This window comes from Diadema antillarum, unplaced genomic scaffold (assembly GCF_040938485.1).
Source record: "Diadema antillarum isolate AM-2024a unplaced genomic scaffold, OU_Dant_1.0 seq00000871_RagTag, whole genome shotgun sequence".
Lineage (NCBI taxonomy): Eukaryota > Metazoa > Echinodermata > Echinoidea > Diadematoida > Diadematidae > Diadema > Diadema antillarum.
The window spans coordinates 885,434-902,435 of NW_027271737.1; the positions used below are offsets into that span (position 1 = coordinate 885,434).

A 17,002-nucleotide genomic window follows, 5' to 3' on the forward strand; every position below is an offset into this window, starting at 1 on the left:
CGTAACACACCCGACCCTACTTTCTTTATTATTATTTTTTTTTGCTATCGATATCAAGTATCTTGTTGATTGCGATCACGATCGCAAAAACCCGGAAGTGGAAAAGGCTCTGGGGACATCGGATGTACGAGGAAGAGATCTAGCTTGCGACTCGACTCGCATAGCCTCGCTTGATCAGTACTAAGTACTAGTATGTCATCTGTTTCCCACACGGATCCAACGCGTATCTATATATATAATACGCGAAGTTGTTGTTGTTGTCGCGACCTTATGTACATTGTATTTCCTGTTTTATTCCGGCGTTGCTGGTTTGTCTATCTCCTCCCGAGCCGTCGGCTCCGGGCAGCTGCGACCGGTGCCGTCGGCCGCAGGAGAGTATCCTGCATCGAATGGCGCGGGTTTCGTCCCCTCTCAGCCTCCGTGTCGACGTCGAGGATGAAAAAGAAAAATTAATCAGATAGATGCATAATGCATTTTTGTGCGTGACGAAAGAGCCGAATGTTTTAATATTCACCAATCCTGCGCTGGACTCCTACTTTCTCGATACACAGTAGTGCATCTTTTAGCTTGCAGAGACAGTGGGATACTAAAGATAATGGGTGCAGCGAAATTTCTGACATCTTCCGGCGGACACGCAGGCATGCACACAATGTACTCTCGGGTGGGTACGGTATGCCAGTGTGTGGCCTGCGCCTGTGTATGTATTGACGATGGTCACACGAAACACTATCTGGGTGCGCGTGATATGTACACTCATTATGGTATAATACACGGCGCGGTCATACAAGTACAAGGGCATTTACGTACAGCGACGTTCGCCATTATTGGCGTGCCCAAATGAAAACAACGAACGCTGTTATTTTATTGTATTTTGCACAACTGCAGGATACTATGCAGCTCAGGTATGTCATTTTGTTCACTCTCAAGTCGGGTATCATTGTACTCAGACTGTTCAGGACGGCTAAATATCCACTTAAATTTTGTCCTTGCCGATCGTACCCTTCCATATCAGAGTACACGCGCCGCTGTTCTTTCGTTTACTGCATGCATGCATGGCTGCTGTAAACATGAATATTCATGAGACAAGCGGACGCGGGGGAAACCCTCGCTTTGCTGACCGCCAATTTTTGAAGTTACAAGTGGACATCAAATGTGTGGTTCTATGGTGCATCAAACCAAGTTTTGGTGACAAAAATAAAAAAGAGGGAGCAAATGACGACAAAAATATTCTTCTTTCTCCCATAACGTGGGAAAAGAAATATTAAAGAAAAAATATGAGGCCCTGAGACCCACGGATTCCAATGACAATGATCTCTCCCTCCTCAAATATAACAATGATGATTATAATGATGATAATTATCATAATAATAAAAAAAAATGATAATAGTGATAGTTATAATACTAATAATAACAATAATGATGATAATAATGATGATAATGTACAGTCTGAAGCAGAAGAAGAAGGACATTCATGATTATGATAATAATGATAACAAAAATGTACAGTCTGAAGCAGATACGCGGGTGGTTCTATGATCCATCAAACAAAGGTTTGGTGATAAAAACAAAAAGAAGAGAGCAAACGAAGACGAAAATATTTCATTTCTCTCAGCACAATAGTAACAAAAACACTAGGGGTCTATATATGAAGTAGTCCTCAGCACAAGATTACGTATGTTAGTGCAGTGAGCAGTTTTGGACAGTTTGCGCAGGACTGTCTTCAGAAAAGCTTTTTATCAAGAGCAGAAAAATGGGGGATACAGATTTTTACAATTCTTAACAAATTAACATTTCCGCCTCCTTTGGTTGATCATTCCTATGTTATGACTCTACCATCTGTCTACTCTCTCCTCTCCCCTAAATAATATTAATAATTTTAGTAATAATAATGATAATAACAATGACAATAATACACTGAAATAATGATGATAAAACAATAGGCCAATGCAAATGAATGGGGAGGGGATGCTATGATCTATAACTTAAGAGTGGGCGGAAGAGACACAAACAGGTACAGGATTGTTTTGATGTTTAAAATGAATTTGCAATGATAATGAAGCTATTTGAAATGTATATCAGTCGTAGAGTAACCTTGACATGACGGAAAAAAAGATATTCACTATCCTTGACCGATAAACTTTTTTCCTTAATTCCCTTGATTCATCCCCATGTCAATGAATAATATAAAATGATAAAACCGAATGACTATGATCTCCCCTCCCACAAAATAACAATAGCAATAACAAGAACAATAATAATAATAATGATAACTATGATAATGATGGCGGGAACGATCCCAACCAATGGACTGGATCGCAGGGCACGTACTACAAATGTAATATTAAATTTTTGGGAAGGGTGGTCATTTAGAGGACAGCGCGTCACAATTAACGAAATGAGAAAACTTTCCTTTTTCAATTTCTTCAATAAAAATGTACAAAATCGTATCATGAGAAAAAAGAATAAAACCACTCAGACCCGAGGATTTCCACGGGTGCTGCTATAATAATAATAATAATAATAATAATAATAATAATAATAATAATAATAACAATAATAATAATAATAACAATAATGATAATAATAACAACAATAATAATAATATAAATCGTAACAATAATAATAATAATTACAGTAATGATAATGTACAGGGTGAAGGAGATAAACGGGTTAGAATATGTAGACATACATATTCATAAGACATGTGCGGACGTGGGGAAAAAAGGGGGGTGTTCTATGATCTATTAAACCAAGGTTTGGTGATAAAAACAAAAAGAAGAGAGCAAATGAAGACGAATATATTTTATTTCTCTCAGTACAATAGCAACAAAAACACTAGGGGTCTATATATGAGGTCCTGCTCAGCTCAGCTATACCGTTTTGCTTTTGTCGTTTTGGTTATTTTTCTCTGAATATTTGTTTTTGTATTTTGTTCGGGGGGGGGGTGGAAATGTGTGTGTGGGGGTGGTGGTCATGGGTAGAAGAGAGCACACTTTACCAACGAAAGGATGAGAAAACTTTTCTTTTATTTCATCAATAGAAATGTCCAAAATCGTATATAATCCTTATTATGAGGGGAAAAAATAATAAAACCCCTAAGACCCGTGGTTTTCCACGGGTGCTGCTAGTTCTATCAAGATTTATACAGTGTATACTTTGCATTCAGACTGCAATGTACTAGTATTGTGCAGCGTTTCGCCATAGGTTCTTCTGTGGAGAACTTACGCGCATCTCTATATGTGGGACTGTATAGAGATCGCCGTGTGCGATGAAAAGATCGTACACATGAGGTCAATTTGCACCTATCTTATCTCATTCAAAATAGTAAAATATGAAGTGATAACATTCAGGATAGGGATTTCAACATCTTTTAATTCTGTGAAGGGGTATAATTCCAGTAAAATCGGCCCCATAAATGATTTGTAGAATAGAGGAACGCAGCACATTCGGTGCGGCAGTTGTGACTGTTTACTGAGCACGAGTTGTACACGTAAAATGCACGTAAAAAAAAAATCAGCCCGCCCGACCCTATTTGAAAATCTCATGTTACGCCAATACAACTTTTCTCTCTCTCTCTCTCTCTCTCTCTCTCTCTCTCTCTTTTTTTTTTTGGGGGGGGGGCCTTAGTGGACTCGCGCGATGCGAGGACTGTCGCGATCGAGAAGACCTCGCGCTACCGCCAATGATGGCGTATGAGAGAATGAGAAAAAAGAAAAGAGTCCCGCATCGGGACTAGCAGGATGCTGGATTCGCACGGATTCGCACGGTAGCGTGCCAACACCACGCACGGTAGCGTGCCAACACCACGCACGGTACCGTGCCACGCACTCGACGGTGGCACGCAGCTGCACGGAGGCGCACTGACTGGCACGCAGCCGCACGGAGGCGCACGAGGGCGCACGAAGGCGCACGAGGTCGCACGGGGTCGCACGGGGGCGTACAGAAGCGCACGCACCCGCACGAGGCCGTACGAAATGGCACGGAGCCGCACGCACCCGTGCGAAACCGCACGAAGCAGCCCCGTGCGCACTGCGTGCGGGAGTAACATAACATAATGGTCTGACTGTAGTTCCAATGGTGATTAAGGAAATCACATTTTTCTGTTCAATGCCCCTATTTACAGAGGGAACATCGTCTGCGGCTCCATCCACAACAACGGCTGCTCCAACACAAGCAACAACGACTGCAGGTATTGTATATGCACATTTCGCTCACTATTAATCTTTAGAAGTTAGTGGAATTGTTACAGTAAAGCGGAGCTCGAAGTGATCCGGCTCGACCGTCTCTGCTGCTCCAACGGAGGGAACAATGCCGGCTAATAAAGAGGAGTTTTGTTGGTTCCATCTTTTGTTCTAAAGTATGCGAATGTTGGTTGAAATTTTCAAATGAACTAGATCACGATATTCTCCCTTGGTCTTCAAAATAATTCAGGGAAATTTTCATTTAATAATTTGAATCACTATTATAAAGCCCACCCATTGAGAATTATTCCACATCACCATGCGTTCATAGCTTCTCTACGTTTGTGGCAAAAACGGTGACAATTCACCTGTTTCCCAGTTTGATTTGCAACTTCTATTCATCGAGCGGATATGAAGTAATAACAAGGAGAAATAAACTATGCAGTCGAGAAATAAAAACTAATATCAAAGCAACACCGTTTTTTTTTTATTTTAGAGAGAGAGAGAGAGAGTCGAAGAAGATGTCAATACCAAAATGGATGGAATGTAATGTATGTATGCTTGAATTTAATATCTACAGCTGTATCTATCTCTCTCTCTCTATATATATATATATACAAATATATATATATATATATATATATATATATATATATATATATATATAAAACATACTTTAATTCTTCACAAATCAAAACATGTAGTAAACATTCCTAGGTTACTACTTGCCCACAAGCAGGTGAGTACAAAAAAAACACCAACAAATGCAATGCACCATTACAGCACAATTGACAAGGGCACAAAAATAAACATACATTTTGATACAAACAAACAAAATACATTTGATATGCTGTTTCTTGGTAGATAAAATGAAATAAACTTTTTAAACATATATTTAACCTAATACACTCACACACACAAATCTAATCACTTATTTCAATTATGCAACACTACCATAGTTCAATGCCAATGAATTTATTCACATAATAATTCTTTCCAAAAGATAATTGTCTGACCGATTAGAGTATTTGTGTTTCTCTTCCTTATATTGTTATTCATTTTTTCTTTCTTCAGGAACAACAACTCTCGGTCTGTCAGGTAAGTTTCAAACACTGTTTTTAAAACTATTGCTCATTTTGAAATTCTGGAAAAACTGAAGCCCCTATACATGACGCGTTGTCCCTTATATCCCAGCTCAACGCATTCTTCTTCATTTTTTTTTACTCTAATGTTTAGTTGCAACTGTTTGACTGCGTAGTGAAACATGCGTTTCTTGCTTTTACAGAAACCACGACACCCAGGATTCGGACGCGACCAACAACCACATCTGCTACCACATCAGCAATAGAGATAACAACAACACCAGGTTATCTTTTCATACACTTTTCATGTTATTTTGTTGAGAGGGATGAATGAGGAAGATATATTCTCAATTATTATATTCATCTTTTTATGAGTTCGATGTTATGTCCTATTATACTTGCCTAAATGGATGTATAACGGTATTGGGTATCCAGATGTGAAAAGTATAATGTCCATAAAGGCTTATACGTAAATAATCGTTAAGATACATAAAGACAATTTACTCTAATGTTGAGACTATAACTGACATTTGATTTCAGAATGCTACGAGCCGCAAGGGCCATTGGAAGCAGTGAGTCCCTTGACATACGAAGCCAGTTTCAGTCAGCCTACTACTATCACTGGAATCAAACTACCTGCCAACAGCTTCCCTACAACGACCACAGTAACATTTAGGATCAAGCGTGCCGAAGAAGACGAATGGATCACTGTTCTTGCTGAAAGCACAGACTCGGGATCTGGTGACCTCTCCGGTTCAGGGTCGGGAGATTCAGAGACTCAGGTGAATATTAAACAAACAAGTATTCTGAGATTTCAGGTTAAGCAGAGATGCATTGCTACTACCCATCTGGATGTCTAAAGTAAGAAAAAAATTTAGAGTGGTCTATTCCCTCAGACCCCTTTAGTCAACAAAGTTCATTGTTTAGAGTTCCTGTCGATCCTTACAATTGCAACACAAGATTTTATATGCCTTGCTTTTACTTCCCTCCACGAGACACGATCTCAGAGTATTAACGCTTTGTGCAAAGACTATTGAAATGTTCGTGTTTACGATTTATGTATTCCTCTTTTTGTAAGGCTGACTTTGTTTGCTTGTAAAAAATTAATAGAGCAAAATTATTATATTTACAACAAAGTGTACGATGTTTATTTTTCTGTCGTTTTATTTATAGGGCGAAGTAACATTTACTTTGAGTGACACCACTTCAACTAACCTCTGGCTTTCATCCGAAATGGGTCCTGTTCGGGCCATCCAAGCAACATTTGGAACTGAACTAAGTCTGGGAGACGCTATCCAAATCTACGGCTGCCAAGGTAGGTGTAACTTAAACATTACCTACCACACTTAAAGGGATTGTATAGTATTGGTGGAAATGAGGACTGGGCTTTTAAATTTTTGTGAGATACCAAGAAAACAATTATGAAATAGTACAGAGCATCGCCATTCGAAGAGGAAAACAAAGTTTATTTGATAAAAATTGGAATGGAGTTACACTCTCCTTCACATTTCATTAGAGTTTCCTCATTTTCTCACAAAAACAAAGAAAATGAAATCTCATGCAATTTCCACTTTAAGAAAAAACCAATGTAATATTTCATGTTTGCATGGTCACTGAAAATAGTGAATGATAAGCGTGTATTACCTATATACATAAATAACGATCAGTACATCACATTTGTTCGAATCATCGGCTGTTCAAAGATGAAGGGGGTTTATGCTCATATGCCCTTATTGTTGTCTTCAAATGCAGGACCTACTCCAGCTCCAACGACAAGAGGTACATCTCCGTCAGGTAATAATTATGTCAAAATTGTCCAATCTCTTATTGATTCACTTTCTTCGTCCATATCAAAACTGCTACTCCGATGACCACATGAAACAAATGAGTGAACAGGGCCCTGTTTTATGATGTCTGTCAGAGGTCTATGGCAGCCTGTGTGGTATCAAGGAAATTTATAATCGATTATATCTTTTGATAAAACGGGGCCCAGATGCGTGTTCCATATCAAACGATGGCAAGGTGATGACAGATGAAACTTAAATGCCAATGATATACATGTTACCCGCTGTAATCAGATGATCGATTTTCCTAAAAGTAAATTACCCTTAAGGAAATAGATGAACTGTATATAAGTATGACACGGGGTACTTTTTCGATATCATAGTAGAATGTTGACCTTTATAATCACACTTTTGTGTATTCAATATGTGTGCTTTTTCATTAGGAACATCCTCTACCGCTCCATCCACAACAACGGTTGCTCCCACAGAAGAAACAACGGCGGGTAATAATCAGATCGTTTCTTTCCCTATCATTTATTTTCTTTGTTTGCTTGTGTGTGTGTGTGTGTGTGTGTGTGTGTGTGTGTTTGTGTGTGTGTGTGAGTGTGTATCCGCGCGTGCTAAAAAGTTGGTCGACTCTCGATATTTGTCGTAGCTTCGAAGTTGTCGGAGGCTTCTCCTTCTCCACGTCAGCCCCATTTACCCCATTTAGGTGTTCTTGTCGATTTCCTTGTAAACGAAAGGCATTATTTACCATTTGCAACTGAAACAAAAACCAGCTTTAGAATTTCAAAATAGTTCTGAAATTTGAGTTAGTGATAAGAACAACCAGTAAAACATATTTAATCATCATAAGCAATGTTAAGTGTTCTTAAATATACAAAATGTGAACAATAGTTATGTTAAGATTGTTTCAAGACTAAGCTGTCTACAGTTATGGTTCAGTAAGAAAAATATTAATATCTCCTTATATTCTATATTTTATTGCAAAATTCTTACATGGTGGGATGTTTTGTGACAAATATGCACCAAATGTGACTGCTCCCAAAAGTAAGCAATACCTTTAACTACATAACCATGTTGATCAAGATGTTCATTTTCTAACCAAGTTGCATACCCTGAAAAGGTGATGTTTCTAAACTAAAAGCGGAAGAAAGGATTTTTTTTTCCCTTTTGATAAATTGTGGGTTTGTACGGTATAAGAAACATTGATACGTAAACTAACACTTTCAATATCAATGTGCTTGCTTTCAGTAGGGACTACCACCACGGTTCCACATAAAACAACAGCTGCTCCAACGGAAGCAACAACAGCTCCTGGTAATAATGATACACTTTATGACTTCATTTACTTCTTAAATGTTCGAACTTTTACAGTGATCCAAATCACAGGATTTTAGACGTTCCTTCAGGGTCACCCACTCCCCCCCCCCCCAAAAAAAAAACAACAAACAAACAAACAAACAAACAGAAACAAAAAACACACGCACACACACATAAGAAGCATATTGTACATTCATCTCATTAAGAATTGATCACAATTGTTAATCGTTTGTCCTTTAGCGTCTGTTTTGATTTGAAGACATGAGGTGAAACCGAAATATTGGTCGGTCAATATTACTTGCACATTGAGTAGGTACCTCTTCGCCTTTCTACTACTTGGACCTAGAGGTTCAGCCTCAATGAGAATGTTGTAACAGGGAAGAGTGGGTCAGGGGCCAAAGTACGCCAAATGGGTACTGGATGACTATGACATCGCATTTTTTTCTTCATTTCTTTACATAGCTGATATAATATTTTTAGACCAAGAGGAACAGAATGTACAAATACTTGGTGTTCAAAATGTTTTTAAAGAGTGCTTATTTTAGCCGATAACATAGCATTTCGCACATGAGAAAAGGGCACTTTAGGCTTGTATGGGGCTGACACGCAATTTACACAATACGTGTATGTCACATAAATCTAAAGTACAGTGTGTATATATCTCTTGATTCACACACACACTCAAAAAAAATTGTCAGGAGTTTCTGTACGTGAGCACATGATAAAAAATATAATTTGAGTTTTACAGTTATCCAAACAATATGTTGAGAATGATATTGACTTCCAAAACAAATACTACATTAGCATAATTCCCGTTGTCTCAACGTATATCGGTAACACTGTATAGTCAATTGATTACAAAATAGATTCAACAAAGTATACATAAAATGAAAACTTTCCTTCTTGACAGACTGTGAGTCCCTCGTTTGTTTATTTTGTAAATACCAAGAATCTTGTCTCCCACAATCATATCTGTCTACATATCTATCTATTTTACAGAGTTGACATCTACAGCCGGTGTGACAACTACTGCTGCCATAGAAACGACAATTAGGACCGGTAATAAGTCGTTCCTTTATTTTCTTTTTTTCTCATGTGGGAATATCTTATCATTTATCATCTTTTTGAGATGCTGTGTCGTATGCTCTGCATGTAAGTAAAAGTGTGGCCAAAGGGGAAATGTATACATTGTATAGATACCTATATAGGACAAAGAGAATGTTTCATGCGCAATTGAACATAGCGTTACACGAAATAACTAACTCGCTTTTGTCTGTACTCTCAGAATGCTACGAGCCACAAGGGCCATTGGAAGCTGTAAGTCCCTTGACATACGAAGCCAGCTTCAGTCAGCCTACGACTATCACTGGACTCAAACTACCTGCCAACAGCTTCCCTACAACGACCACGGTAGTATTCAGGATCAAGCGCGCCGAAGGAGATGAGTGGACCACTGTTCCTGCCCAAAGTGCAGACTCGGGATCTGGTGACTTCTCCGGTTCGGGATCGGGAGATTCAGACACTCAGGTGAGATGCCCGTCTTATCCATGTAGATGAATAAACTAGAAATGGAGTACAGTTCTACTCTTTGAATACGCTCTTTTAAACAGTTATCAAAGATAAAATCTTTTGTCAGACAGAAAAAAAAGAAACCCACAATCGATCGTTCTGGTCTGAATATCGGACCTATTTTACTTTCCTTCAGCAACTTATGAGTCCGCAAACAAAACGTCATTCTTTGTGAGCATGAAAACAGAATATAATATTAACTCCAACCCTATTATCGTTTCTTTCTTATTATTTTTTCACAGGGCGAAGTAACATTTGCTTTAAGTGACACTGCTTCAACGAACCTCTGGCTTCCAACCGAATTGGGTACTGTCCGGGCTATCCAAGCAACTTTTGGAACTGAACTCAGTTTGGGAGATGACATCAATATCTACGGCTGCCAGGGTACGTTTTGATTTAAATGACACATTTCTGTTCAATTTTTTTTTTCTTAAGACGTGATCGCCTTTGTGATACTGTTGAAATTAAGCGGAGAAAAAATATCTTTCTCATTCGTTGTGTCAAAGAGACATTTTGCTATCGTCTAAACTAGTTTATAACAATGCTTTACACCCATACCAAATATAATAAACAATGAATCACATTTCCGATCTTTAGACTGGCAATGGACTTATCTGAATGTTCTTTTAAATGTCTTTTAACCTAGGAACCACTCCAGCTCCAACGACAAGAGGAACCTCGCCTCCAGGTATATATGCGTTTAATTTTCAACTCTTTTATTTCATTGTCTTCGTCCATCAGCCACTACTCCACTTCAGAACAAAAGAATGACCAGATACGTGTATAACTTACCACATTACACAGCAGTTAGTTGACAATGATTGACACCATAGATCTACGTTCATGTAGCAGAAAACAGAACTGTCTTACCATGTTAATATATAACTCTAACCATATATAATATAATCAGTCTTAAATGATAACCATATATAATATAATCAGTCTTAAATGATAACCATATATAATATAATCAGTCTTAAATAACAAATAAACAAACCAAACATATTCTATAATGACTATAGATTAAGATGACAAAGAGTACATTGAACTGTAGTCACTTTTTGTGTATTTGATGCATTTGTCGGTTGTTTGTTCACATTAGGAACATCCCCCACTCCTCGATCTACAACAACAGCTGCTCCAACTGAAGGAACAACATCAGCGGGTAATGAACTGATTTTTTCCCCTATTATTTTCCCCCATATTTCCCAAAAGTTAGTCAGCGCTTGATATTAATTCGCAGCTGGAAATTGACTGAGTCAACCCCTAACTGCCGTGATTGCCCCCCCCCCCCCCAGTTGTTCTTACTGTGGATCTCTTTAAATGAGATAAAGGTATGAACCAGTTGGGCAAGTTCCTTATTAACCTAGTAAGATGTGCTTGTAACCACCCCCCCCCCCAAAAAAAAAAAAGTATATATATATATATATATATATATATATATATATATATATATACAAAATAAATAAACAAAAAAAAGTGTCCGTAAGAAATATACAAGAACAAAGGCTCTTGTATCTTATGTTTGTTCTTTTCCTCACATAATTTTTGGTTTGAACGGTATCCAACCATTAACAAGCAAACTCGAATACACTCTCTCTCTCTATCGATACGTCTACTTACAGAAAGGACATCTTCTACTCCTCCATCTACAACAACGGCTGCACCAACGGAAGCAACAACAGCGGCGGGTAAGGAAGAAAATAATCTTTTGGTTTTCCTCAAATATTCAGTGCTCATTGCAAGTCAACTCTCGACATTAATCCAAGGCTCTAAGTTGTCCCAGTCAGCCCCTACCAACTTTTTCTCTCTCCTTTGAAAGTTTTTTTTTTCAGTCGATCATGTAAGATAATTAACTCAATGAACACATTGATCAAATTCTCTATTTATCCAACAGTTGTGCTTGACCTTTACTTAATAACCATGTTTCTTTGAACAGAAAAAAAGGTCCGTTTCGTTCTCCCCTGTAATGATTTTGTGTTTAGACATTTTCGAGAACGTTAACTTATGAACGGACAGTCACATAAATCAATGTGTCTATTTGCAGAAGGAACATCCTCTCCTGCTCCAACTACAACAACGGCTGCTCCCACGGAAGCAACAACAGCTCCAGGTAATTATGGTGACCTTTGTAACTTCATTTGCACTTCGTTTTCATTTAAACTACACTTCTCAATCGTACTACTGAGGCAAGCTCGTTGTTTCAAGATTGTTTTTTTTTTCACTTTCAAATGTTGCTTTTTTATCGAATTCATTCATTGCTACACATTACATTTGAACATTCAAATGCAATGCTACATAGTGGTATTTCTACTGGAATTTAATTGTAGTGGTTGGAATAGTGGTATCATAAGTATCAAATAATAGTTATGATTATATATTCATATTCGATTATCAATATTATTTTCGTCATCATCACTATGAATATATATATTCATATTCGATTATCAATATTTTCGACATCATCATCACTACTTCACTACTGTTATATAGCGTCATTACTAGCACTTTCATTAATACTTATTATAGCTATTATCATTATCACTATCATTATGATTATCATCATTAGAATGCTACGAGCCACAGAATCCATTGGTGAAGCAGAGCTACCTGACATACGAAGCAACCTTCAGCCAGCCCACCACTCTGACTGCCGTCAAGCTGCCCGCCCGAGATGATCTGGACGGGAGGAGTGGAACTCTCAGATTCCAGGTGAAACGCGTCGGCGAGGATGTATGGCGTGACGTCATTTCTGCCGATGGATCGGGAGAAATATCTGGATCAGGATCAGGATCCGGGGACTCCCAAGACCAGGTGACTATAACGACATACACGCACGCGCGTGCACACACACACACACACACACACACACACACATTTAATTATCAGGAAAGATATGGGGACTTGAAGAGAAGCCATGGTCACTAATGCGACTTTGTTCATTGCATGAACACATACATAGACATGAACCACAAAAGCTTATGACAATGTGTTTTGTCGGTTTCATTTCGTTTGTTTGTTTTTCGTGCGATATACTGTGTGCATTTGTAATTTTTACTGTTGACTGTTTGTTTTCGTCATCGCTGCTTTCTTTATAAATATGAGATCTGATCATTTCATTTATTCCACCTTCCCACTTGCCACGTAGGGAGAATTTTCCTTTACTCTGAGTGCCGTTCATGAGCAGGCAATCAGGCTTTCCAGTGATATCGGTCCGGTCATGGGTGTTCGTACGATCTTCAGCGAACCAATCAATATCGAAACTATCGAAACCTACGGCTGCCAAGGTAAGTGGAAACCCATTCAGCAAGTCATCATTATAGGGCTTGGAATTATTAAAGGAAAAAAATAACAGTAAAGATTTGCCCGTCTTAATTAAAAAGCCGTACATTTAGCTGCGATCCGTAGGTATTTATCGCATCCGGATTTAATAGGGATAGAACTCCTCACATCTTTATGAAAGACCTTTATGCGCTGATAGCATTGTTTGTGTCATTCTTATGTGAAAGCACAATCTCCTCATAATTATGTGAAGTGGACCTCAGCTTTGGGAATGTGCTCTGCCAAACTGCTCCCTGTCAACCACCCCCCCCCCCCTCCACCGGCTTTCAGTATTTCTTGTTTGATTCTTATTTTGTTTTCTTCATCTGTTTTGTTTTGAACAGCTCCAACTTCAGCTCCAACGACGAGTGCACCGACCACATCACGTAAATTCTCACTTCTCTTTCCTTTGGACATTTTGAATTATTGTCAGAGATGTCGTTTAAAAAAAAGCGATGGAAAATAAGCCAATTGGTGTACTGCAGAAATGTTCATATGAAGTATTGTGCGGGTGAGATTCTTGCTTGATAGCATACGTCTGGTCTAGATTGGCATGAGCGTATAATAGAAACATATCATGTACCTTCTCCAGTATATGTCGACTGTTTCAACTTCAAATCTAATCGTGTACTCTATTTTGTCGTTGTTGTATTACTACTCTAACTACATTCCGGTGGTTCCTCGTAGAAATGTTCTGGCAGTTGTAGGATGAAGGGATTTTAACTTAGCAGACGCCCCTTGACCTCAGAGAATCTATCCGGGACTAACACACCGTGAAACATTTTTTTTTTTTTTTGTCATACCACGCTGAACAAAATTTTAGATCTTTTCCTCCGCAATTTTTCTGACAAAAATACCCAAAAGAATAAAATTAATGATAACATGTTAAGCCAACAATAACACTTCTGAGAATAGATAACTTTGATGAAATTGTCGTCGACACAATTTTCTTGAGTATCCGTCGTTTTTATGCTTTTATGTATGTCAACACATTTAAAGATATCATTTTGTATAATAGAGAAAGTCCCTACTTGGCCTACAAGATCCAATTACCATTTAAACTGCCTTTACTCGACAGTCTGACCAATCGATTCTTTTCTTTTTCATCTTTTCTACAGAAACAACAACTCTTGGTCTGTCCGGTAAGTTCCAACTAAATTGTATTATTCAGTACTTCAATGGCATGCCCTTCAATTTTTCATACACATATAACGCAATGCAATCTTTAAAGGTATATGGATATACCCTTAATCCCATCACTCAACCAATGTCAATCAATTGTATACTGTTGTTATGCGTTCATTAATTTTGCAGAAACCACAACCGGGAAGATTCGAACGCGACCAGCAACCACTTCTGCCCCGGGAACCGAGCAAACTACAGTGGAGATTTTGGAGACAACTGCAACTCCTGAAGCAACAACTGCAACAGTCAAATTTACCACTGCGGCAACAGAAAAACAAACAACACCAGGTAGCCTCAAAGCGAAATCGTGTGATTCGTCTCTGAGTAGTTTCAAGGAACAGATAATATTTTGACATCTTAGCGTAAGAGTAATCACTTACAAGTCTCAGAAGGATTTGACGAAAAGCTTTCAAATGTTACCGCCGTGAAATTCACATCGCAAAATGGAAACTGCATAATTTTCGATTCAGCTATTACTGAAGTTTTTGAACCCTTTTTTTTTTTAGGGGGAGAGAATAAACTTCGAAAAAATATCATTTTCATTTTGTTTCTTTTTTCATTTGTTCACTGTATCCTTTATGGAAAATTTTCAGAAGTAATTGAAAATACATACTTCCCAAACTATTTCATTGACTTGAGTTGATAGATAAAGAAAGAGCTTGCAATACGGAGGGATTTATGGGCGTTGTGTTTTGGGTAGGGGAACATTTCATTGTCAGATATTCTTTCTTTCTTTTTAGACTATCTAATGTTATACCTTACTGAACTACTATGAACTATACTGAACTACAGACCACTCCATTGATTTCATTTGATTCGATTAATATAAATAACGAAATAGCTTTTAATACACACACCAAACGTTTTATGGGCATTGTGTTCTCCTGAGGGGCATCCCATGGAGCACTATGTCAGATATGTTTTTCGACAAACTGTTATCAGCTACCAAAATCACCGCATCTGATTTGCTGAAATTTGTCAGGAAAAAAAAATCAACAACATAACGCCTCATGAGATGTCCCTCAGATCTCTCCTAGATGCACTTGTTTAGAAACTGCTGGGCTGCTGATATCATGTCTTGCATGAACACATGTCTACCAAACTTTCTCTCTTTCAGAGGGGACAATCCCTACGATTAGAGTGACCACAACTACTGCCCCAACAGAAGCGACAATTAGTACGGGTAATAAACAAGTCCTACATTTTGCAACGTTGTTCATTGATATATACTTCTGTTGAAAGATTTGATTAATAGATTACAAATTCCGCCATGAGATTTGGATAACGACACATTCCGTTTCGTTCTTCACGAGATATGTGGGCCCTATTTCATTTGGCACTATTTTGCAAGAAGTCATTTTCACATATTGAAACAATGTACCGTCGTATGTATAGTTCAGTGGTTGTAATTACAAATTTACTTTGGCTTTCAGAATGCTACGAGCCTCAAGGGCCATTACAATCAGTGGGTCTCTTGACATACGAAGCCAGCTTCAGTCGGCCTACTACTATTACTGGAATCAAACTACCTGCCAACAGCTTTGCTTCAGCTACCACTGTAGTATTCCGGATCAAGCGCGCCGACGGAGATGAATGGATCATTGTTCCTGCCGAAAACGCAGACTCGGGATCAGGTGACCTCTCCGGATCAGGATCGGGAGATTCAGATAATCAGGTGCATTCTCAACAGACAAGCTAGTGTACTCAGTCCAATGATTGAGAGAATATTTTATACTCCTATCTGTACAGATGTGCAATTTATCCTGTACTGTCTTAATCTATTCAATGTTATCATTATTCAATTCAACGATCATCCTTCTATTACTCTCAAAAGTGGTCAATACTGTGATTGATTTACATTTCCTCAACTATCTTCATTTTGTATATCTCTAAGTTTGCGATGTAATATTCTCGCGTATTGAAGGTATTGCTCATTCATCGCAAAAGAGAAATCAGCACTAGAGTACCATTAAGTTTCATATGTACATCTTTCAAATATAGGGCGAGATAACATTTACTCTGAGTGAGACACTGTCTACGAACCTCTGGCTACCTTCCGAATTGGGACCTGTCTTTGCTATCCAAGCAACATTCGGGGTTCCGCTTAATATGGGAAATAACATCCAAGTCTACGGTTGTCAGGGTGAGTGTACTAAGAGCTGCGTGTTTTCTCAACTTCCCACCCATATCAAATGCATTGATAAAAACATTTGAACAAACAAACAAACATCGTATCAGATAGCTGGCACCACCTTACTTTTGAATGATTTTCATTCAGCAATGCGATCCTGGAAAAGGCCTCATTCATTTTCATATCTACATATGATTATTTTGTGAATTTTACTTATCATACTCTTGTCTTCATTCGTTTGCTTTCCCGAGATGGATGATTCCGTGTGCAATTATTACAAGTAATAGTTCTGATTGCCTGAACTCGTAGAACCTACTCCAGATTCTACCACACAAGGTACAGAAGGTACAGATGGTACTTCTCCTACAGGTTTTATCTTATAGTTTAGAATATCACCACATCCCTCGATCTCCTTCCGGAAATCGC

General features: G+C 38.3%; 1 protein-coding gene across 1 annotated transcript in view; it reads left to right on the forward strand.

Moving 5' to 3' along the window:
• Nucleotides 1–17,002, forward strand: part of LOC139740673 (uncharacterized) — a 161,612-nt gene that overhangs the window by 113,830 nt on the left and 30,780 nt on the right. Inside the window, exons 45-67 of the mRNA XM_071651245.1 lie at nt 4,124–4,189; nt 5,256–5,279; nt 5,467–5,547; nt 5,804–6,045; nt 6,437–6,578; nt 7,016–7,057; nt 7,491–7,550; nt 8,305–8,367; nt 9,370–9,429; nt 9,656–9,897; nt 10,182–10,323; nt 10,586–10,627; nt 11,042–11,104; nt 11,565–11,630; nt 11,987–12,052; nt 12,509–12,753; nt 13,088–13,226; nt 13,605–13,646; nt 14,379–14,402; nt 14,575–14,733; nt 15,563–15,628; nt 15,879–16,120; nt 16,447–16,588. Of these exons, the coding sequence (XP_071507346.1) occupies nt 4,124–4,189; nt 5,256–5,279; nt 5,467–5,547; nt 5,804–6,045; nt 6,437–6,578; nt 7,016–7,057; nt 7,491–7,550; nt 8,305–8,367; nt 9,370–9,429; nt 9,656–9,897; nt 10,182–10,323; nt 10,586–10,627; nt 11,042–11,104; nt 11,565–11,630; nt 11,987–12,052; nt 12,509–12,753; nt 13,088–13,226; nt 13,605–13,646; nt 14,379–14,402; nt 14,575–14,733; nt 15,563–15,628; nt 15,879–16,120; nt 16,447–16,588 (2,460 nt within the window). The remainder of the gene's footprint in view (nt 1–4,123; nt 4,190–5,255; nt 5,280–5,466; nt 5,548–5,803; nt 6,046–6,436; nt 6,579–7,015; nt 7,058–7,490; nt 7,551–8,304; nt 8,368–9,369; nt 9,430–9,655; nt 9,898–10,181; nt 10,324–10,585; nt 10,628–11,041; nt 11,105–11,564; nt 11,631–11,986; nt 12,053–12,508; nt 12,754–13,087; nt 13,227–13,604; nt 13,647–14,378; nt 14,403–14,574; nt 14,734–15,562; nt 15,629–15,878; nt 16,121–16,446; nt 16,589–17,002) is intronic.